The sequence below is a fragment of the Diceros bicornis genome, chromosome 18, assembly GCF_020826845.1.
Source record: "Diceros bicornis minor isolate mBicDic1 chromosome 18, mDicBic1.mat.cur, whole genome shotgun sequence".
Taxonomy (NCBI): Eukaryota; Metazoa; Chordata; class Mammalia; order Perissodactyla; family Rhinocerotidae; genus Diceros; species Diceros bicornis.
In genome coordinates this window covers 56,537,775-56,560,965 of record NC_080757.1, presented here as the reverse complement: position 1 = coordinate 56,560,965, position 23,191 = coordinate 56,537,775, and the positions used below count along the sequence as shown (strand labels likewise).

The 23,191-nt window shown below is 42.7% G+C and overlaps 1 protein-coding gene across 1 annotated transcript in view; it reads left to right on the top strand.

Annotated features, from left to right (window-relative positions):
• RNF157 (ring finger protein 157) overlaps positions 1-23,191 on the top strand; it is a 71,856-nt gene that overhangs the window by 7,689 nt on the left and 40,976 nt on the right. Inside the window, exon 2 of the mRNA XM_058561697.1 lies at positions 7,084-7,202. Within this exon, the coding sequence (XP_058417680.1) occupies positions 7,084-7,202 (119 nt within the window). The remainder of the gene's footprint in view (positions 1-7,083; positions 7,203-23,191) is intronic.

Here is a 23,191-nt window from a genome sequence, read left to right as displayed (position 1 = left end):
TAACTCAAAATGGATCATAGAATGAAAATACAACCCACAGAATGGGAGAAAATATTTGCAAATCACATATATGATAAAGAATTTGTATCTGGAATATATAAAGAACTTATACAGTTCAATAACAAAAAGACAACCCAGTTGGGCCGGCCCGGTTGGCATAGCGGTAAAGTGCGCGCGCTCCGCTGTGGCAGCCCAGGGTTCAGATCCTAGGCGCACACTGACGCACCGCTTGTCGAGCCATGCTGTGGTGGTGTCCCATATAAAGTGGAGGAAGATGGGCACGGATGTTAGCTCAGGGCCAGTCTTCCTCAGCAAAAAGAGGAGGATTGGCAGATGTTAGCTCAGGGCTGATCTTCCTCACACACACACACAAAAAGACAACCCAATTAAAAAAGCAAATGTCTTGAATAGACATTTCTCCAAAAAAGATATACAATGGACAATAAGCACATGAAAAGATGTTCAATGTTATTAGCCATTAGGGAAATGCAAATCAAAACTACAATTAAATAGCACTTCACAACCACTAGGATGGCTATAATAAAAAATAAATGACAAGTTTTGGTGAGGGTGTGGAGAAATTGAAACCCTGGTACCCTGCTGATGGGAATATAAAATGATGCAGTTGCTTTGGAGCAACAGTTTGACAGTTCCTCAAATGGTTAATTATGATATGACTCAGCAGCTCCACTCCTGAGAACTGAGCCCAAGGAGAATGAAAAAAAAAAATTCGCACCAAAACGTGTACATGAGTGTTCATAGCAGCATTATTCATAATAGCTAAAAGGTGGAAATAACCCAGATATTCGTCAACTGATGAAAGGAACAACTGATAAATAAAATGTACTAAACCCATACAATGGAATATTATTTAGCAATAAAAGGGAATGAAGTACTATTGACATCCGCTACAATACAGATGAACCTCGAAAACATTATGCTAAGTGAAAGAAATCAGAGGCAAAAGGCCGTATATTGTATAATCCCATTTATATGAAATGTCCAGAAGAGGCAAATCCATAGAGACAGAAAGTAGATTAGTGACTGCCAGTGGCTGGGGGAGGGGAAAATGAGGAGTGATTGCTAAGGGGTTCCTTTTTGGATTAATGAAAATGTTCTCAAATTAGATAGTGGTGAATAATTGCATAACTGTGAATATACTAAAAAACCAGTGGATTGTACACTTTAAATAGGTGAATTGTATGGTATATGAATTATATCTCTATAAAGCTACTTACAAAATGGATCATAGACCTAAATGCAAGAGCTAAAACTATAAAAACCCCTTAAAAGAAGATATACAAGGGGCCGCCCGGTGGCGCAGCAGTTAAGTGTGCATGCTCCACTTTGGCAGGCCAGAGTTCGCAGGGTGGGATCCCGGGCACGAGCCGATGCACCGCTTGTCAAGCCATAATGTGGCGGCGTCCCATATAAAGTAGAGGAAGATGGGCACGGATGTTAGCCCAGGGCCGGTCTTGCTCAGCAAAAAAGAATAGGATTGGCATCGGATGTTAGCTCAGGGCTGATCTTCATCACAAAAAAAAAAAAAAGAAGGTATACGAGAATATATTTATTTGATTTGGATTAGGCAAAGAGTTCTTTGATACAATACCAAAAGCACAATCCATAAAAGAAAAAACTGATAAATTGGATTACTTCAAAATTAAGAATGTTTCTTTTTGTGTGTGTGTGAGGAAGATCAGCTCTGAGCTAACATCCATGCCAATCCTCCTCTTTTTTGCTGAGGACGACTGGCCCTGGGCTAACATCTGTGCCCATCTTCCTCTACTTTATATGGGACACCGCCACAGCATGGCCTGACAAGTGGTGCATCAGTGCATGCCCTGGGCCCAAACCCCGGCTGCCAGCAGCGGAGTGCGCACACTTAACCTCTACGCCACGGTGTGGGGGCCCCCGACAAGCCACCTTCTGAAAGAAAATATCTGCAAATCACATAGATAAAGGATTTGCATCCAGAATATATGAATAACTTTTACAATTCAATATTAAGATGATGATAACCCAATTTAAAAATGGACAAAAGAGTTGAATAGACATATCACCAAAGAAGATACAGGAATGGCTAATAAACACTTGGAAAGATGTTCAACATCAGTAGTTATTTGGAAAATACAATAAAACCACAACGAGATAGCACTTTAAAACCACTAGGATAGCTATGATAAAAAAGACACACAATATCAAGTGTTGGTGAGAATGCAGAGAAATCGGAATCCTTATGCGTTGCTATTGGGAATGTGAAATGGTGACAGTGACTTTGGAAAAGAGTTTGGGAGTGTCTTAAAAAGTTAAACGTAAATTTACCTTATGATCTAGCAATTCCACTCCTATGAATTCCAAAAGAAATAAAGACATACATACACAAAAAGACATGTATGCAAATGTTCATAGCAGCATTGTTCATAATCCAAAAAACTGGAAATAATCCAAATGCCCATCAACTGGTGAATGGATTAACAAAATGAGGTATATTCATACAGTGAAATACTATTCAGTGATTTAAAGGCATGAACTACTGATACATGCTTCACAACATGGATTAACCTCAAAAACATTGTGCAAAGTGAAAGAAGCCAGATGCAATACTACATATTGTATGAGTCCATTTGTATGAAATGGCTAGAAAAGACAAATTTATAGAGATAGAAAGTAGAACAGTGTTTGCCTAAGGCTGGAGGATGAGAGTGGGAATTAGCTGTAAATGGACACAAGGGAACATTCTGGGGTCGTGGACATGTTTTCAACGGGATTGTGGTGATAGTTGCCAAAATCATCAAATTGTACAATGGATGAATTTTATGCTGTGTATTATACCTCAATAAAGCTGTTTTAAAAAGTAACGGTATAGAGGGGTTTATGCCAATTGAATAAAATAAAGAGAAGAGCTTGATCATTAAGGGTGAGGTTCTTGGGGACAAATGATTTTGAAGGTAAACTTTGAAGACAGAGTAGAACTCTCAAATGGTCCAGAATGGAGAATAGTATTGGAAATGGCCTGAAGGTCGCCAGTGTTCTTGATGGATTCAGAGAATAATGAATAGATTAATTGGTTGAGGTAGAGTTCTCTTAGAAAGGGAGTGAGAAATAAAATTTGGGAGGTGGGTAGGAGCCAAATTGAGAGGAAGCAAATGGTATTCTAAGATTTCTCTCTTAGAGGTATAGGTTATAGAGAGAAAAGACTGGAAGCATAGAGATTTTCTCAAGAACTATTACCTGATAACCCCCCATAATTGAACTTGGAAAGGGCTGAGGTCTTGACAAGGATGCTTTGCACAAAACACATGTCCAGCATTTTTGTGGCTTTGATTACTATGACATTTTTAGCCTGGATGACCAGAGAAGTGAAGCACCATTGACAGAAATTGGGAATCTGGAGTGGACACTGCTTTTAACGTGAGTCCCAAATGTCAGCCTGGGCTTCACTGCTCCTCAAGATCTTGGCAAATTAGACAGAAACCCACCTATTCCCCCAAATCATAGACTAGACTTCTAATGCCCACTGCGGGATTTCTGTGAATTCCCAAGTGACTGATGTTGTGGCTCTGGAGCTCCAGCTTGCTGTCTTTGCCCCACAACAAATGTGCCATTAGTCCATTCTTCAATTTCTCCAAAAAATTGCATTCACATAAAATATCCAAAGTGTAGACTCTACTACAGATATTGTGGAGGGCGATGAAGTTGAGTTTACACTGCAGAAAAACAAACAAAGGAATAATAAGCATCGTTACCCTAAACGGAACTTCAGCTCAGGAGCTTTACTGGCTCTTGAGCTCACTCAGCGCAGCCTTTCTGTCCTAATGTCTCTTTCCTCTCCTTTTTTGACTCTTCTCTTACCTCTTTCCTCAGGAGAAAAACAAATTACAAAGCAGTTTGAGTGCCATCAACAGGCAACAAAAGTACCCATACCCTTGGTGTGAGGCCCTGCCTTCTAAGGAGCTCATTAGGGTATATTCCAAAAAAAGATCATGCCTTTGCTAAGAGTTCTGGTGCCAGCTGTTAAGAGAAAATGCTCTTCTTCCAGAAGAAAAGGCTATTCATTAAGTTTGAGGCAAAGATGAGATATCCAGATGAAAAAATATAGCAGGTGGTTAAAGATTTGGACTGAAACTCCAAAGAAAGATCAGTGACAAAGATTTGGGAGTCAAGTGCTGGAAAAGAAAAGCCAACATGTATTAATTGCCCGCTGGGTCTAGCCAGCTGCATACATGTTACGTTATTTGATCCCAACAACAATCCCTTGAAAGAGGTATTATTGTCTCCATTTTACAAGTAAAGAAACCAAAGCTCGAAAAAATTAAATAATTCGTCCTAGATCACACAGCTGGTGGAAGGCAGTGGCAAAATCAAATCCAGCTCTGTCTTAAGTCAAAGCCTTTGCTTTGATTCTATGAGGAAGAGAGAGAGAGAGAGAGAAAGAAGGAAGGAAGAGGTATATTTGCGCTCTTGATTTTTAATGCAAAGCAAAACTACAGTTAGCTCTACACTACTTTCTTGATAATTTCTTTTCTTTTAATATTATGGCAATAAAAAGTCATTTCCAATAGAACCCTGTCACCTTTAACCCTTTAGCCCCCAAGTCGGTGGTGCTCTCTTCTTGCCGAGATCAATCACTACCACCTGTAAGGTGATTATCTGGGGATTCCATTGTCCCCACATCCCTACCTGACTGTTCACAAGTCCAGGAAACGCAGTGTGTCCCACGCTGAACTCACCCTGTACAACTCCAGACACCAAACCTGCTTCTCTCCATTCTTTTTTTTGTGAGGAAGATCAGCCCTGAGCTAACATCCATGCCAATCCTCCTCTTTTTGCTGAGGAAGACTGGCCCTGGGCTAACATCTGTGCCCATCTTCCTCCACTTTATATGGGACGCCGCCACAGCATGGCCTGACAAGCGGGGCCTCAGTGCACGCCCGGGATCTGAACCCCGGGCCTCCAGCAGCGGAGTGTGCGCTCTTAACCGCTACGCCACGGGGCTGGCCCCTCTGCATTCTTTATTCATAATTTGGACAAGCCATCCATCCATGTAAAATCTTTACCTTTTCTAGTTTCATCTAAGGTATAATAAATATATAATTTCTAATGTATAGAAAATATATTTTATTAAAGTTCAACAGTAAATGACTTAAATCATTTGTGAGGCTACTTCTCCTTAAGGCAACCAGACACCTCCCCTCTCTATAAATTATGCACTTGGAAAATAGGGCTAGCAAGTACTAGACATAAATAATTAATAATTAAGCCTTCCTAAGTGATGAATTGCACTGTTGTATCACTGCAGGCGGCTGCTCTTTGCGTTTTTAAGTTTTGATGGGGAACTTGCGAGAGCTCCTCAGTGATTGCTTTGATTTTGGTGGCTGTTACTCTATCCAATAATGTTTACCTTCTTGTTTATTTAAAGAATTGCCTCACCTTGTGGGGAGTGATTTTATCCACGTTGTTTTGTTTAATAAGTGTTTCTAGACTAAAGCGCCATGTGTAGAAACTCCAAAAATGAATGTTGGGTTCAGTTTTTCTGTTAGAATTTTCTTCTCTGTATTCCCTCCTATGGCTTCCTCATAGGCTGAAAGTGCTGAATCTCATTTTTTTAGTTTGCTGTAAACCTTCAACAAAAATTGAAACTGACTTAGGGAGTTTATATCTATATCCCAGCTGTATAACACACAAAGAAGCCTTTGCTGTTTCATAAGTTCTTTGTATTAATCCAAGAATTGTGGTATATGAGAGCATTGATAAGATATGTTCTGGTATGAGCCCCTCACTTTGGACAGCTTGCCTTCATGGGAGAATTAGATTATAGAAATTTGGGTTAAGAAGCATTCATTTAATCGTCAAAGTTGGGAAGTATTCCCAGATGGAATCTGCAGTGTTACCTAAGCCTCCCCTGGTGACCTAGTGCCATCACATCCTGGCACAGTTCCCGGTCTGTCTGGATGAAGCAGATGGGGATTCTGACCCCTGACTGCTGATTGCATCTAGTTATTGTGGTGTTGAAAATATCCCTGCCTCCTGGCTGGTCAAGGGTGGGCAAAGAGGGCCTGCATGACGGATGTCTCCACAACGTTGGCCATTAGCACCGTTAATGAATTTGAGACTGAGGGTGTGTGTGTGTATGTGTGCACGTGCATGTTCTGGCATGTCTTTCTTTCCTAGCACTAAACTGTTGTCCAATTAAACTCCATAATCTGTGTGGTAGTTGGTAGGTAAAGTCAGGGACAGCTGTGTTATTTAAATTGGTATTTTCCTACTAAACAATCATTTTGAAGCAAATATGAAAGATGAAGAGCCTTGATTGTAGAGGGTTATGGAGGTATGCACGTGGTGGTGGGTGGGTACTGAGACTTCTGTGTATAGGTATGAGCTGGCTTATGAACATCTAGGCAAAGAAATGTATGTGTATGTATACATGCTGATACCTGTGGTTAAGATTCCTGAATACATGGAGGACAGAGAATAACCACTTCAAGTTTAAGGAAGAAAATCAGGACAAAATACATATATATGTTCACTAATGTGCATTGTGGGGCCTTCTGGTCTTTTGGCTGATGGTATTATAGACAGATCATGATAAGAATTCAATTAAGAATGTTAAAAGGAGGGCCGGCCCCGTGGCATAGCGGTTAAGTGTTCGAGCTCTGCTGCTGGCAGCCCAGGTTCGGATCCTGGGTGCATACCAACGCACCGCTTGTCAGGCCATGCTGTGGCGGCATCCCATAGAAAGTGGAGGAAGATGGGCACGGATGTTAGCCCAGGGCCAGTTTTCCTCAGCAAAAAGAGGAGGATTGGCATGGATGTTAGCTCAGGGCTGATCTTCCTCACACACACACAAAAAAGAATGTTAGAAGGAAAACAATGATCTATTTTATGTTTGGTGTCTTCAGTTCTCACTGCTATAATTTTGCTTATTTTGTGTCATTGTCCCAAATCAAGAGAAGAAAGCTTTCCTGGGGTTTGAAATTGCTCTAATTATTGTTTGAAGGGTTAACATTTTTTCAAATTGGCTTTTTGACTTGGTTTAGTTTGACTGGTTTCTGTTTGTTTTCTCTGTCTCTCCCTCTCTAGGAAGCTATTTTGCGAGCCACTTCATCATGGGAGGAGAGAAGTTTGACTCCACTCACCCCGAAGGTTACTTGTTCGGAGAGAACAGCGATCTGAACTTCCTGGGGAACAGACCAGTGGCGGTATGGTTGTCATCCGTTTACTTCCATGTGGGCTAAGTCGCCAAGTCAGACTTATAAAAATAAGTTTGTAGCCGCTAGTTCAGCAGTGTTTGTAGTGTGGTCTGAGTTAAGAGGGCTCTGGGAGCCAGACCACAGCCTCTCTGGGGGAGCTGGGTCTCTTGGCACTAGAGGCTGACCTGCTGAAAGGCTACAGAGTCTGCCTGGGGGTGAGGACGGCTCACAAAATCCAGCTCTCCTAAGGATTCAGATCTGCCTAAATACCACTGCTACAGACAGGCCTTTCCCAACCTTGATGGCTTTGCTTTTTGTCCTTCTTCATAGCACTTAATATCATACAAGGTTTTATTTCTCTGTCTGGCCCTGTTTATTATCTGCCTTCCCCTTTAGAATGTCAATTTCATAAGCCAAGGACTATTTTAACCCAGAACAAAGCCTGGTATATAATGATAAGCCCTTAATAAAGATTTGTTGAATGAATGACTGAAGAAGTTTCCCTTGATATCTGAGTTGATATTAGATTATGTCGCTCTCAGTTCATTCAACTCGTTTCATAAACTTTTATGGAGCATTTTCTCTGCACCCAGCATGAGGCTTTGTAATAATAGCTACCATATGGCTATTGAGCGGCTACTGTGTGCGAAGGAATGTCCTAGAGACTTTTCAGACATTATTCCTAATCTTCATTATTCCTACAGAGGCTTTATTGTTCATCCCATTTTATAAGCAAGAGAGCTGAGGTTCTGAGAGATGAATAATGATAATGGCTAGCATTTAGGAAGTGTATACTGTGTTCCAGGCACTGTTCTAAGTGTTTTATGTAAAGTTTTCCCAAAGTCACATAACTAGGTCTGCCTGGCCACAGATCAACAACCTTCCCACTGCTTCTCATTGCTTCACAATATCCCGCCTTCCTCTAGAAACTCCCAGTTTAGTGGGGCAGACAAAACATATGAACAGGAAATGTTTAAATAGCAATAAAGGTCTGAAGTGATTGGATTCTGTAGGAGTTGAGAGTGGGAGAGGAGAATGGCAAGGGCAGATTGCTTCCTGCTGGTGTTGAGAAGAGGTGGAGGGAATTGACCAAGGCTTTGGAGAATGGCTGCGTTTTCCCTGGCCAGGTGGGAAAGGGGCTTTCCCGGAGTGAGGCACAGAGAGCAGGCCTCAAGCATTCACATTGTTGTTGAGTCAGCGGACATTTAATGAGCCACCACTATGTGCCAGGGACTGTGGTAGGCGCTGGGGTTACAGAGCTGACATGAGCATAGTTTGTTCCCCCCTGGAGCAAATAGGGAAGCCAGGCTGGTGGGAGTGGATGTTTCCTGATGGTAAAGCAATTGAAAAGGTAGGTGGGGCTCTGTTACCTCGAGAGGTTTTTAACTCTCTCCTGTAGGCTGTGGGGAATATCAAAGATTTTAGACAGACAAGTGCCCTGGAGAAATTGTTGTGGTTTTTTAAGGAAGATCGATCTGTAATGGTCTTCCATCTTGAGCTTTAATTAAAAAACATTTTTTGTTGGTGGTGGTTTTCATGCTTTCTCTCTGGAGTGACCCCTCTTCCAGTTCTTAGTCCTGAAGTGCTTTTCAAATACTAAGTCCTTTCTGCTTCAAATTCCGTTACTCCAGCTAATGCTTATCAAATGTCTACTCTTTGATTTTGCTTCTACTACCTAGCAATTAGAGTAGAAAAATCTTTTTTTTGTGATAGAACTAGATAAGAATTCCTCCTTACTCACTAGGAGTCAGCGTGTGCTTGGAAAATGGCCCTTGCTTCTCACATTGACTTGCTGGTTTTTTTGTTTGTTTTGTTTTGTTTTGTTTTTGCCCTTTTTCTCCCCAAAGCCCCAGTAGATAGTTGTATGTCATAGTTGCACATCCCTCTAGTTGCTGTATGTGGGACGCGGCCTCAGCATGGCCGGACAAGCGGCGCGCACGCGGGAACCGAACCCGGGCCGCCAGTAGCAGAGCGCGCACACTTAACCGCTAAGGCCCTGGACTTGCTGTTTGGGTCGGTATCTTTCTTTCTTTTTTCTTTCTTCTGGAGTCAGAATAGTTTATACATATATTTTTAAAATTTTGACCTTTTCAGGCCGCAAAGATGATTTTAAAACAAGTAAATGCTTCTTGATGTTCATTTTGAAGTTTATGCTGGCTGACAAACTTTCCCAAAATTTACTTGACTTGTTTACACTTCTCTGTGAGCCTGTGAATGACTGAGCTCTTCCTGAAACACTGGAGAGCAGCCTTGACCTTAAGTTTGAGGCTTTTTCCCAAATGAGCATCAACATTTGCCTTTTGTTGTTTTTATGTAGTGATCATTAATATGCTTAATGTTGTACAGAGCAAATGTTTTCAAAAGACATCATAATTTCATCTTAAGAAAGCAAATCATGGTAACTTCAGATAGGTAGATGGAAATATAATACAGTCATCCCTCGGTATCTGCCAGGGATTGTCTCTAGAACCATCCTCTCACCCCTCCACCCCCCGCCAATACCAAAATCCACGGATGCTTGAATCCCTTAGTCGGCCCTGCATATCCGCGGGTTCCGCATCCATGGATTCAACCAATTGTGGGTCATGTATAGTACTATGTTTCCTGTATACCTACAGAATAAATCTAGCACATTTCCCTTTTCTTTTCCCACATATTTTTAATAATAATAATAGCTAACATTTATTGAGCATTTACTGTTTGCCAGGCCTTGTTGTTCTAAGCTCTTCATATGTGTTATCTCATTTTGTCCTAAAGAGGAAGGTCCTGATTTGATAGATGAAGAACAGGAGGCACAAAGAATTTAAACAAAGATTACAAAGCCTGTAAGTGACTGAATCAGGATTTGAACCCAGCAGTCCAGCACCAGAGCCTGAAGCCCTCTGCCATTTCTGCCAGTCAGGTCAGGTGTGCTCTGAACTCGGCCCACATCCTGTCTGTAGTCTGCTTGAGTGCTGCTTGTGAGATATGGAGAGAGATCTGAAAGTAGACTGAGTGGCAGTGACATGTTTTCTTGGAGTATCTCTGGAGAGAGTTCGTATTTGGTGTGTAATTCCATCTGCTGAGCTGACCTCTGGGTTTTGCCATTACTGCACATCACGCTTATTGAGGGAAGGCCCAGCGATTGAAGACTGACTTGTAGCTTTAGTTCTGAAGAACTGACTTCTTCTCTCTAGTAACACATCTCTGGTGTCAGTAAGTGAGTGTCAGGTTGCGGAGGAAAGAGAGCAGCCTTTTAAAGCCATCCGGCAGCTCGAGGCGAGAACAGCTCCTGTTTCCAGAGAGAATGAAGATGGGGATGAAATATGTTGAAATAAATTGTTAGATTAAAATATGGCATAGACTTCTTGGCTTCTGAAACTTGTGGTATCGCCTGTCATTTCTGAATGATCAGACTAAAAAGAGTAGCATCCCAGGGAGCTATCATGCAGCCTGTAGTTTTTACTGGAGCACTGCTGGTCTACCACTTAGGATAATCTGGCAAAGTCAGATTTATTATCAAGTCTTAAGGGTCAGATTTAAAGAACTAGAGTGTGTATATATATAGAAAGATGGTTGAAGAGAGGTTGGAATCAAGAGTTCAAGTTTTATTTATATCTTACCATTAGACTCTTTGCAACCTTGGCAAGTCTATCAACTCAGGCTCTCAAATTACCCATTTGTAAAGTGGGGAAGGTTCTGACTTTACACGAATGTAATGCTTGAAAAATGCCTTGGAATTGCTGGATGAAAAGAAGCACAGAGCGGAGCAATGTTGGCTATACTTGCTAACCTTTCAGGTTGGTTATTTCTGCAGCTACCAATAGTTCTGGGTGGAGAGAATATTCACTGGGGTTTTATTTGTTTTTTTTTTCTTGCTGAGGAAGATTCGCCCTGAGCTAACATCCGTTGCCAATCTTCTTCCACTTTGTATGTGGGTCGCTGCCACAGCATGGCCGACGAGTGGTGTAGGTCTGTGACTGGATCCACATCCACAAACCCAGGCCACTAAAGGGGAGCACACTGAACCCAACCACTATGCCACGGCACTGGCCAGTATTCACTGGTTTTTAAGGAACTGTCTTAAGTACTGAACAGGGCTTCTGAAGGTCTCTCTGCTCTGGTCTCTGTATAGAGGAGCTAAGATCGTGTGTTTGTACATCACAGCTATAAAATGTTAAAGACCATTCCTCCCCTTCTTAGGTGGTGGAACAGCTGGTGCTGATTTTTTGCTCTTTTATTGAGTTAGATCTTGTTTTGTTGAGGTAAATTACTGCTGAAACTCTAAGTTATTTAGAAGGTTAGTGAACTTAGGATGGTCACGTGATATCTTGATTCTACCTGAGTTCAGATCTCTCCTCTCATCTTAGAGGCAAGTAGTTGAGTTTTGGTCGAGCCCCTGATACTCCACAGCATCTTGTGTGTCCTATTGCTGGGCCTCATTGACATGGCTTCTTCCTCCTCATGCTCCCTGCAGCCAGGGCTGCACAGCTGGCCCTAAGAACCAGGGTGCACAGAGGTGGGCTTTTCTTCTTCCTCTAATGGAGAGATACCCAAAAGTGGTACTTAAATCCAGTTTCTGTAAATTGAACCTTTTACTCACAGCGTGTGCAGGAAGAACACGTTATTTAAAGGAACTTGACAGCATATCCATTTGTGAAGTAGAAGTTTGTACCTGTAGAGCTTTGTGTCAGTCGCGGTGCCATTCATTTATTCAAGAAATATTTATGAGTCATACACTGTGCTAGCACCTGGGAATGCAGAGATGAAAAAGGCTTGGCACCTGCCCCGAGGAGCTTGCAGCCTAGTGGGGTAGGCAGATTGCCCCTGACCGTGATGAACTGTGGTGAGCTCTACAAGACAGACAGGGCCAAGTGCTCTGAATGTGCAGAGGAATGGGGATGCCCTCTCTGGGGCACTGGCTCTGGGAGATGATTCCTTGAACCTGGAAGGATGAGGAGGATTTCCCAGGTGGAGATCAGGAAGGTCATTAAGGCAGAATTAACAAGCAATTCAAGGAAGCACAAAGATGAAAAAATGTGTGTTGAGTTTCCAGAATGGTGAGTAGACTGTAAGGACTGGATCATAGGGATGTTGGTGGGAGATGCGGTTGGAAAGACAAATGGGCTCATGTCTGAAGGGCTGTGAATATTGTACTGAGAAGTTTATACTTGTCTTTCCATGGCAATAGAAAAGGTCATAGGGGGCCAGCCCGGTGGTGCAAGTGGTTAAGTGCGCGAGCTCTGCTGCGGCGGCCTGGGGTTCGCCGGTTCAGATCCCCGGGTGCGCACCGACGCACCACGTGGCAAGCCATGCTGTGGCGGCGTCCCATATAAAGTGGAGGAAGATGGGCATGGGTGTTGGCCCACGGCCAGTCTTCCTCAGCAAAAAAAAAAAGAGGAGGATTGGTAGATGTTAGCTCAGGGCCGATCTTCCTCACAAAAAAAAAAAGAAAAGAAAAGGTCATAGTCATGACCTTTTGTCGCTTTTGCTCTGCCACTGACTAGCTTTGTAGTATTGGTTAAGGTGTTGGCCATCACTGACCCTCAGTTTCCCCATCTATAAAAATACCTATCTTGCAAGAATATTTTAAGGATTCAAAAAATGACAACTATTGTGATTTGTTTTGCCTTTTAGAAAGGTAACTCTTTAAATCATCTCACAGCATAGAGAGTGAATCAGAAAGACAGGAGATAAGGAAACCAGTTAGGTAGTAGTTTATTTTAGTTAAGAAAGAAGATACAAAGTGCCTAAAATAGGATAGTGGCATTAAAACATAAAGATGGTGCAGATTCAAGAATGGTGGGCAGGACAAGTTGAGGGAAAGAGAGAGGGTAAGGCAGAGGACACTGAGGAGCAGCCTCTGTGGGACAGCTTCACTTAAAATGGGTGCTCTGCATGTGTTCTGTCTGCAGATTTGTTTGTGCTCTGGCCCTGGTGTCATCCAACAGGTTGGTCACAATACAAGTACCCTGGCATCTATTGCCTCAGAGCCTGTTTTCGGCTGCCCAGCCTGCTATAACAAAATGCCATAGACTGGGGGACTTAAACAACAGATACTCATTTCTCACAGTTCTGGAGGCTGGGAAGTCCAAGATCAAGGTGCTGGCAGATTCAGTTCCTGGTGAAGGCGCTCTTCCTGGCTTGCAGACGACTGCCTTCTTGCTGTGTCCTCATGTGGCAGAAAGAGAATGAAATCTCTCTCTCTTCTTCTTCTTATAAAGCCACTAATCCCGTCCTGAGGGGCCCACCCTTATAAGCCATCTAACCCTAATAACCTCTCCAAATATAGTCACGCGGGGGGTTAGGGCTTCAACATATTAATTTGGGAGGAGACATGATTGAGTCCGTAGCATAGTCCTAAAGTCCATGGTGGAAAAGGGCCTCTTTTCCGTGTGTGTGTGTGTGTGTGTGTGTGTGTGTGTGTGTGTTAGATTGGGTTTTTTGCCTTTTGCATGCTATCTTCTTTCCTTCTTCCTTTATAATTATGCTACAACTGTTTTTGGCTTTCAGTTTGGCAGTTTTTAAAATTTTTAGTTGTGGCCCAGCTATTTTACTTCTCCAAATCTCTATGTAAAGGAAGAACATACTTCTGTGTGTCTCCTCCGCTCTCAGTCTTCTACGCCAACACTCATTCACTTTGGACAGCAGATGTGTGGGTTTTCCACACATCAGGCAAGAATTGTGAAATAAATTACAGTGTGTCTATACTACAAACTGGTATTCAGCCAAAAATAAAGTAGATCTGTATCCACTAAGATGAAAATATGTCCATGACCACATCCTTTACTGAAAAAAGCAAGTTGCTGTATAAAATGTAGAGGCTGATTTCATTTCTGATAAAAATAACAGTGTATAACTATATGTGTATGTGTACATTTATGTATTTGTATTGATAGGTGCATAAAAGTAGATAAGAGAACAATGCACTTTAACCTGTCACCGTGGTAACTCTTGGGGTACATCAGTAAGGGGAGGTGCTTACTTCATTGTCTTCTGTGTTATTTAAATTTTCCCCACTGAACATGTTTCCATTTTTAAATTAAAAGCGTTTTAATTTTCTTTAAAACTAGAGAAGGGACTGCTGCTGAGTAGAGGAAGAAATAGGTCTAGGAGAATATATAGAAGTAGGAAAATAAAGGAAGTTCGTAAAATAATGGCTTTAATTTTTTTAGTGAACTACAGGAAGGGTGTGGTCTGCTGGGTGGGGTTGGGATATGTACTAAGAAGAGTTTGGGGGCTTGTGGAGAATAAGAAAAAAGTCAGAATAAGCATGGTAAGGAATGGAGCCGGGGAGCTTCAGCCTCTCCGTGTCACTGTGCAATGATCCACCTTTAGAGACAGTAGATTCAGTGTGGATGTGGCCTGCTTTGTGACAACCTGGGATTAAAGGAACCCAGGCTATAAAAGAGCTAAACTAGGGAATGAATAGTCATACTTTTTAAATGGTTTAGGGCTTTGCAGACAGTTTTACTTAATTTTTAAAATAGCATTCTTCTAACCCATGCCTCCCTGCTTCTAGGCTCTGCCCAGATGGACCACCTGCTCAATTCAATAAGAGATCTTCTCAACCTTTTCTTTTACCTTCAGTTTTTTAAAAAATTGTGACAAAATATACATAACATAAAATGTACATCTCAACCATTTTAAGTGTACAGTTCAGTAGTGTTAAGTACATTCACGTTCTTTTACCCCCAACCTCCAAACACTTTTCATCTTATAAAACTGAGACTCTGTCCCCATTGAACACTCACTCCCCAACACCATCCCCGAGCCCCTGGCAACCACCCTTTTATTTTCTGTCAGTATGAATTTGACTACTCTAGGGACCTCACATAAGTGGAATCTTACAGTATGTGTCTTTTTGTGACTGGCTTATTTCATTTAGCATAATGTCTTCAAGGTTCATCCATATTGTAGCATGTGTCAGAATTTCCTTCCTTTTTAAGGCTGAATAATATCCCATTGTGTGGCTAGACCACATTTTGTTTATCCATTCATCCATTGATGGACACTTTAGTTGCCTCCACCTCTTGGCTGTTGTGAATAATGCTGCTATTAACATGAGTATTACATTCAGTTTCTAAGGCATACAAGCACGCCAGTATTGGGCTAGGGAAGAAATGATTATTCAATTTTAGAAAATTATGTAAATGAAATTATTATAGGTCTTCAATTTTGAAATTTAACTTGTTTTTATGTTCTTACCAAAAAAACTTATTCCATTTATGTTACTTTTTAACCTTAATAAAGATGAAGAAATTATTTCAAATGCCTTTTTTGTCTAGGGAAATTTGCTTCCTGCCACTTAGTGAATAGATACGGATTATGTAAACAAAGACTATTTTACAGTGTGCAGATAACATCATAGTCATATTTCCAAATACTGAGAGAATACAATCAGATTGTAGATTTTATTCAAGAGTTAGTTTTAACTGTCTCTTGATTCCAGAGATAACATAAAAAAGCTGATCACTTTTATATGGAGAGTAGGACAGATTTTTTTTTAGGTAGATAAGAGCATAAAATATAAGACTTAACAGTATGTGTAAAGTTAACTACACCTTTAGAAAGTAAGTTATAGCATAAAAAAGACAACTTTGAAAGCTAGTTGTGTCCAAGCATTTACTACTTGGCCCCATCAAGGGGATTTTCATGTGGCTTCTGTTCCAGAAGTTTTCTGCCTTGAGACCTCTGTTTTATGGAGTTGGGTTTCTGTAGTAGATGGATCATCAGATGGACAGGGGTCCTGCTGGTGTGAGCAGGTGGCAGTGGGACGGAGGCCAGTGAGCGGCATCACCCAACGCAGCTCTGCCTCACACTCAGGGCCCGGTGGCGAGAAGGGGTGCTCCAGAGGTCAGATCAGTTGATATGGCTGTTCCTGCCACCGTTGTTTTTTACCTTCCTTTTTTCAAAACAAGAAAGAACTGCTTTTAATTTACTTTCTATTGTTTTTTCTTTTCACTTTTTTATTGTGAATTGTGAAGTATTTATATATTAGTGTATAAACCATATATCTGCAGTTTAAAGAAACTGTAAACAAACAGCCTTGTAACCACCACCCAGATCAAGAAATGGAAACCTGCCAGCACCCAAGACCTCCTCCCTGTGCCAGCCCTGATCACATCTGTATCACTTTGTTAAATGACAGCTTTATCAAGATATCATTCCCCGTGGGTTTCTCCGTGGTAGAGTTACCGTCTTTCCCTTTGTAGCTAATAAGTATCTTAGGGAAGATAGTTTAAAACTACTGCCTAGATTTTTTTTTTTTTTTTAATGCAGAAAGCATCAACGAAGTTGGCTCCTTTATTTAGCTAAAGATGCTACGTTGGCCGAGGTTAGTGACATAGGACGCTGTGTATTAGATCTACTGCATTGCTTTGAGATGTAAGATAGGGATCGTGGTTTTATCTGTCTGGTGTGTAGATTTCAGTATAGTTTTATGGATTAAAGCTACAGAAAGGGGTTGCATTGTAACCTGAAATTATGAGAGAACAGAAAAAAGTTCTCTGGAGAAGAAACTTTGCTGGAAATGAATGAGGAACAGGAACAGATTTTAGTAGCTGTTGACCCAGCAGGTTACCTTCTCTATATAAGAATTTCAAAATCAGGGGCCGGCCCCGTGGCTTAGCGGTTGGGTGCGCGCACTCCAATGCTGGTGGCCTGGGTTCGGATCCCGGGCGCGCACCGATGCACCGCTTCTCCGGCCCTGCTGAGGCCGCGTCCCACATACAGCAACTAGAAGGATGTGCAGCTATGACATACAACTATCTACTGGGGCTTTGGGGGAAAAAAATAAAAATAAATAAAATTATAAAAAAAAAAAGAATTTCGGGGCCGGCCCGGTGGCGCAAGCGGTTAAGTGCGCGCGCTCCGCTGCGGCGGCCCGGGGTTCGCTGGTTCGGATCCCGGGCGCGCACCGACGCACTGCTTGGTAAGCCATGCTGTGGCGGCGTCCCATATAAAGTGGAGGAAGATGGGCACCGATGTTAGCCCAGGGCCGTCTTCCTCAGCAAAAAAAGGAGGAGGATTGGCGGATGTTAGCTCAGGGCTGATCTCCTCACAAAAAAAAAAAAAAAAAAAAAAGAATTTCAAAATCAATTTAGATTATAAAACTAAGTACTGGGAGAAGAAAGTAGAGAAGGAGGAGGAGGAAATAGCTTCTTCTTCTCTGTTCTTAATTTGGTTTCCGTACTACTTGAGAACATAGTTTTCTTTAATAATCTTTAGGCCATGCCCACTATTGATCTTTAACCCTCTCCCTATTACATAAATCACTGACTGATGGACTCATTCGATCACTCCTTCATTTAACATGTTATTGAACACCTAAGATACTCCGGGCTCATGTTAAACACTAGAGATACAAAGACAGATAAAATGCAGTCCTTGCCTGCAGGAACTTATCCTGTAGCCAGAAACCATGAACATGTTGGAGGAGGGGCTGATGAGCAAAGGCACAGAGGCGTCTAACCAAGGTGAGGTCTGTGTGTCACCAGTGGTTCAGTGCAGCTGAAGTGTAGGGTCCAGAGGGCGGGGAAGACGCAGCAAGAGATAAGCCTGTGGAGCCAGGCCTAGACCACGGGGCCATGGTGTCTTCCTGCCAGCTTTGGACTTCTATCCTGTCGGCATGAGAACCACTAATGGGTTTGAAACTGAGTCCTATAGTACACATTTTGAAAGATCACTCAGACGACCGTGTAGAAGGTGGATTGTTGGGCTGTGAGAATGTAAAGGGGAACCAGTTGTCCACATGAGATTTGATGGAAGGCAGTCTCAGGTAGCAGTAGGAATGAAGAGGAGGGCCCTGATACAAGAGGCGGAATCCAGGCTTTGGTAATCACAGTGTCTTCCTGGCCCTCCCAAAGGACGTGGAAGCTAATGGGTTTCCCAGTTTTATGTGGCAGGCCCCTTCTAGCATGCCTACACCTCTACGCCTTTTGATCTTTTATCTAAAGACTGCTTTGCCAACTCTGGAATCATTTAGTGCGGTCCATTGCTTTTCCAAGCTCCCAAGAGCCCCTCCTCACCAGTACATATTAGCCCCAGGCCCTTGCCAAGGTGCTAATTCTGTGTCATGAGAGGATGTCCTCATATTAACAGGCTCTCCCTCACCCAGCTTTATAGTCCACACCCCTTGATCCAGTACCCTCAGGATCCGCTCCCACATATACTTCCAGTTCCTGCCAGTGCATGGCCTCATAGCATCTTTGGCAGAATAACCCCCTCATCTCTTAGCAGGCCCCAGTTGATGATACTGAGATTTTGCCCCAATTTTGATCTGGTGGCCAGGAGGGAAGATGGGGGCAGGTCCTTTGTAAGGTAAGCATCGTCTTGGAAGGTACTTGTCTTGTTTGAGACCGCTGTGTAGCCTTCGAGCAAGGAGGATTCCTCTATCTTCCAGGGAGAGGGGGTCGGCCACTTTGCAGTCCCAGGGAATCTGAGGTTCATGGTTCTCAGGTAAATAAACACAGACACCCCCATCTCAAGCCTTAGAGTTCACTCCTTCCCCCATCAGGCCCTGACTTTGGCTTAGTAGACTTGCCAGGCTGAGAGTTCAGCCTTCTTTTTAGTTCTGCCATTCCTTACAATTAGGTTCTGTGCCTGCAGGAGATGAGTGTCTTTAAGTGTTGCCAAAGGAGGCTGGCTGACTGTCATACTTGGCTTTAAATTGTTGATTGCTGTATTTGAGACTGTCTTTTCCCTTTTCAATGAATGGATGGCTTTTAAATAACAGCTGCCCAATTCCACAGTCCTTATTGTAGCCATTTCTCCTGTACCTCCTGTACCAGAGACAGTAAACCAGCCAGCGCATCCCCTGTCATGTGTCGCACTACCGCAGCATGCCAGGGACCATCACCCCAGGGATGGGTCCTCATTGTCAACTGGCTGGTGGGTGACCCACCCCCAAAATTTCTCCTGCAGAGTCCACTTCCTTAGGCAACTTCTGGGACCAGCTGGTTTAGGTCAGCCTCTCTGGAAGGAAACCTGAGATGGAGATCTTTGTGAAAGCTATTTTTTGAAGGAATGCTGTCTGGAGAAGGGGGATAACAGAAGCCAGATGGGGCAGGGAAGCAACACTAAGCAACGATGTGGTCTTGGCAGAGACTTGCTTCAGCCTGGTCCCTCGGGAAAGCTTTGGAGTACAACTTGTACCACAGAGTGGCCCCATCTAGAGGTAAGGGGGCTGGCCTTTTGTACCCCTCTGTCAGTGAGTCACTGGCTGTTGGCTGCCCTGGGAGGTATGGTGAAGGAGGAATCAGGAGGGCTTTCTGGGACCAGGTGGCTCCAGTTCCCAATTCCTGGCGAAGGAGCAGCCTTGGGCTGTTTGTCACCAAGATTCTCAGCAGCTGGGGGATGGGAACACAGACCTTTGAGGGGGCGGAGGTGGGGCGCCAGCACATTGCTACACATCCTGTACACTCTTCTGCCCTTGCTTTTTAATTGAATAATGTATCTTGGAGATCATTCTAGATCCATTTACATAGGGCTGGCTTGTCCTTTTTAAAAATGAAAGTTATTGAAGTATAACAGATATACTGAAAGGTGACAAATCATTCATGTATAGTTGATTTTCCCAAAGTGAACACACCTCTGTGACCAGCATCCAGATCAAGAAATAGCACACGCCAGCCCCCAAAGCTCCCCTTGTACCCCCTTCCGATCTCTACCTCTGCCCCCAGGTAACTGCTATCCTGACTTCTCTCCTGGTTTGGTTTATGTAAGTGGAACCATGCAACATGTGTCCATTTCTGTCTTGTTCCTTTCACTCAGAATGTTTGTGAAACTTATCTCATTGCACATCGTGATTGTTCATTCTCATTGTGGTCTAGTATTCCAGGTGTGAATATACCACAGTTTATCCACCCAGTTGTTTATGGGCATTTGGCATTCTAGCTATCATGAATAGTGCTGCTGTGAACGTTCTCTTATATGTATTTATATGCCTGCACATGAGTATAGATGTGCATGTTAGGAGTGTACCTAGGAGTAGCATTGCTGGGGCACAGAGTATGCTGTAGCAGATATTGCTAAGCGGTTTTCAAAGCAATTATACCCATTTTACTCCCACTAGCAGGGTGTAGAGCCTCCAGCACCTAGTACTTTCCAACTTTTTCATTTTAGCCATTCTGGTGGGTGTGTAGAATTAGTTTCCATTTTCCTGATGACTCATGAGGTTGAGCCTCTTTACATACATTTATTGGCCATTTGGATTCCTCCTTTGTGAGGTGTCAGTTCAAATCTTTTCTATCAGCTTATCTAGTTTTTCTATTAGCTTATCTGCTTTTTCTTTCTTAGTAAGGAAATATGAGTTCTTTCTCAGATAAATGTATAGCAGATATCTTCTCCCAGTGTCTGCTTGCCTTTTCACTCTCTTAATGGTATCTTTAGTTGAAGTTCTAAATATTAATATAGTCCAATTTATCCATTTTGTTCTTATATGGTAGCACTTTTTATATCCTATTTAAGAAATCTTTCCAATACCAAATCGTGAAGATGCTCTGGTTTTCCTCTAATAGCATTGTTTTACCTTTCATATTTAGGATTGTCATCCATCTGGAATTGATTTGGGGGTATGGTGTGAAGTAGGGGCCAAGGTTCTTTTTTTTCTTTCTTTTTTTTTAAATTGACCCAGCACTGACTATTGAAGAGACCATCCATCTTTTCCCCGCTGCACTGAGCATCATTTTTGTCATAAATCAGGAGACTGTATCTAGTTTCTCTAGTGAGGACTCCACTCATGTCCAGCCTGGGGTTGGGGCCAAGGGGAGTGGGTAGTAAGTCTGACTGCCAGTGTCCTGGGAGGTGAGCAGGGAAGGGGCTGAGAAGGTCTCACCAAGCCTCTGTCTGGAGACCTTGACTTAGCCCTGTTTTCAGAAGAGCTCCCTCCCCCTTGGCTGTGCCCTATGTCCCTGGGACAGTCCTCTGACTCACTTTCTGGTAAAACTCTAGTCTTCTGTTAGAGAGGGGAGAGGTGGTCTTCTGGCCACATGGTGTCTGGGAAAAGATCTCGGAGTCTAAATGCTTTTCATTCAGACTTTCCCAGTCTCCTCTTTCCAGGCTCACTACACCCCACTTTTAGGAGGACCTGCTGCCGCCCCTGCCTAAGCCTTTCTGGGGTTCTGGGCATGAATGCTTCTGCCATTTGAGACTTCAGCCTTCTCTATTCTCCTGTCTGTGTGTGTTTCAGCTTCCAACTTTTTATTACCATTTCCTCTCCCATTCTCTGTTCTTGTGGTTTTACACTTTTCTTCTTCTTTTTAATCCTTTTACCATTGTTTCAGTGGGAATTCAGAAGGGAGCAGAGGTGAAGACGTTTGTTTATTCTATCAGGTTGACTGGGAGGCCTACCATAGGTCTTTGCATTCGTTTCCTCACATTTTCAAATATGGGCAGATGGGAGCTGGGAAGCACTGTTTGACTTTAAATTTTCTACATTTCTCCCAACTGCATCTCAAAATTTGATAACTAATCCCTTATATACATATATATAATATAAAATATAATATATAATTTATTACATAGAGTAGAAAGGGAATGAATAAGCAGTATAATTTAGGCTTTGAAATTACAGGACAAGGATTTCCCTTCTGTAAAAATTTAAAAATATTTTCAAAATAATGTGATGTGTTGGTCTAGAAAGTAATTTGCAATTTCCCTCACTCTGGGTTTGCCATGGGGCTCTTAATTGTCCCTTTTTTGCATTCATACATTCTTCGCACTTTCCTTTATGTTAGGCTGAAGTTGTACAGGAAGCTCTTGAGTGATTCTTGTAGAATTCAATAAAACCTCAGTATTTTGCTAGACACAGAATAACTCAGTGTGAGGTCAAGCCTAATCTGACAGGATGGAAGAGGAACATTCTCTTGAAATTCAAGCTTTTAAGCTTAACAGAATCTTCCTATTGATCTATATTGTTTCAGTTACAGTAATTTATGTTTGCCTTTAATACCAGAAGTTCATCTAAACTGGAAGGAAATCTAGTGTGTCTAATACTATACAGTCGTGGAAGAGGGAACCAGGGTATTTATAGAAAGACAATTTAAAGTAAGAGGACTTTGTCTTTGGATTTAAAAGAGGTGCTGCTCTTCTCACTAAAACACATGCTGCCTTCAGTAGAGCCTGCAGAAGCATCTCACGCTGTGGTCAGTTTTGCTGCCTTTCCCACCCATCAGATCCTGGCTCTCGCCTCCTAATACACACGGGAGGCTGGTATGGCAGCTGAACGCAAAGGGATCTGTGCGAGTTGAATGAGGCCTTTGGCTATTTTATTTAAGTGTTGTAAAGAATGTGTCTTATCATTCTGGAAAGGGCAAAACTATAGGGATAGGAAACAGGTCAATGATCGCCAGAGACTGGGGGTGGAGGGAGGAGTTGACTACAAAAGGACACGGAGGAACGCTTTGGGAGCAATGGAAATGTTCTGTATCTTGATTGTGATGGTGATTACATAGCTATGTGTGTTTGTCAAAATTCATAGAACTGTACACAACTAAAAAGGGTGAGTTTCACAGGATGTAAATGGTATCTCGATAAACCTGACTTTAAAAAAAAAGAATATGTCTTGGAAAGGAGTAGTTCGTAGATGTGCCGGTGCTTCTCTGAGGCTTGGTCTCCACGTAGCCCAGCAGCCCCTGTTTGTGGACGTGGACCACCCAGAGGTACAGACAGTGTGTGTGCATGTGGCAGTGGGTGGGGTGGCAGGTCAGCGTTGCTTCTGTGTCGGCAGCTCTCAGCCAGAGTCGTCAATCCCAGCTCCCCAGCAGCGGATGCGCAGGTCTCACTTCAGGACAGAGGCCGTCCACTTCAGACGGGGGCTTTCTCTTCTCCATCAGCTCCTGATTGTTTGGACCGTGCTGCAGAAGTCATGTATGCTAGACCACCAGCGTCACAACAGACAGGAGACGAGCTTGCTGAACCCTCATTTTACTTTAGAGAGTGTCTTCCATTTCCTTCTAATCATAAACTGAGAATCTCAAAGATCCTTCCAGTCACTATGCTAAGAGTTTATATGTCTC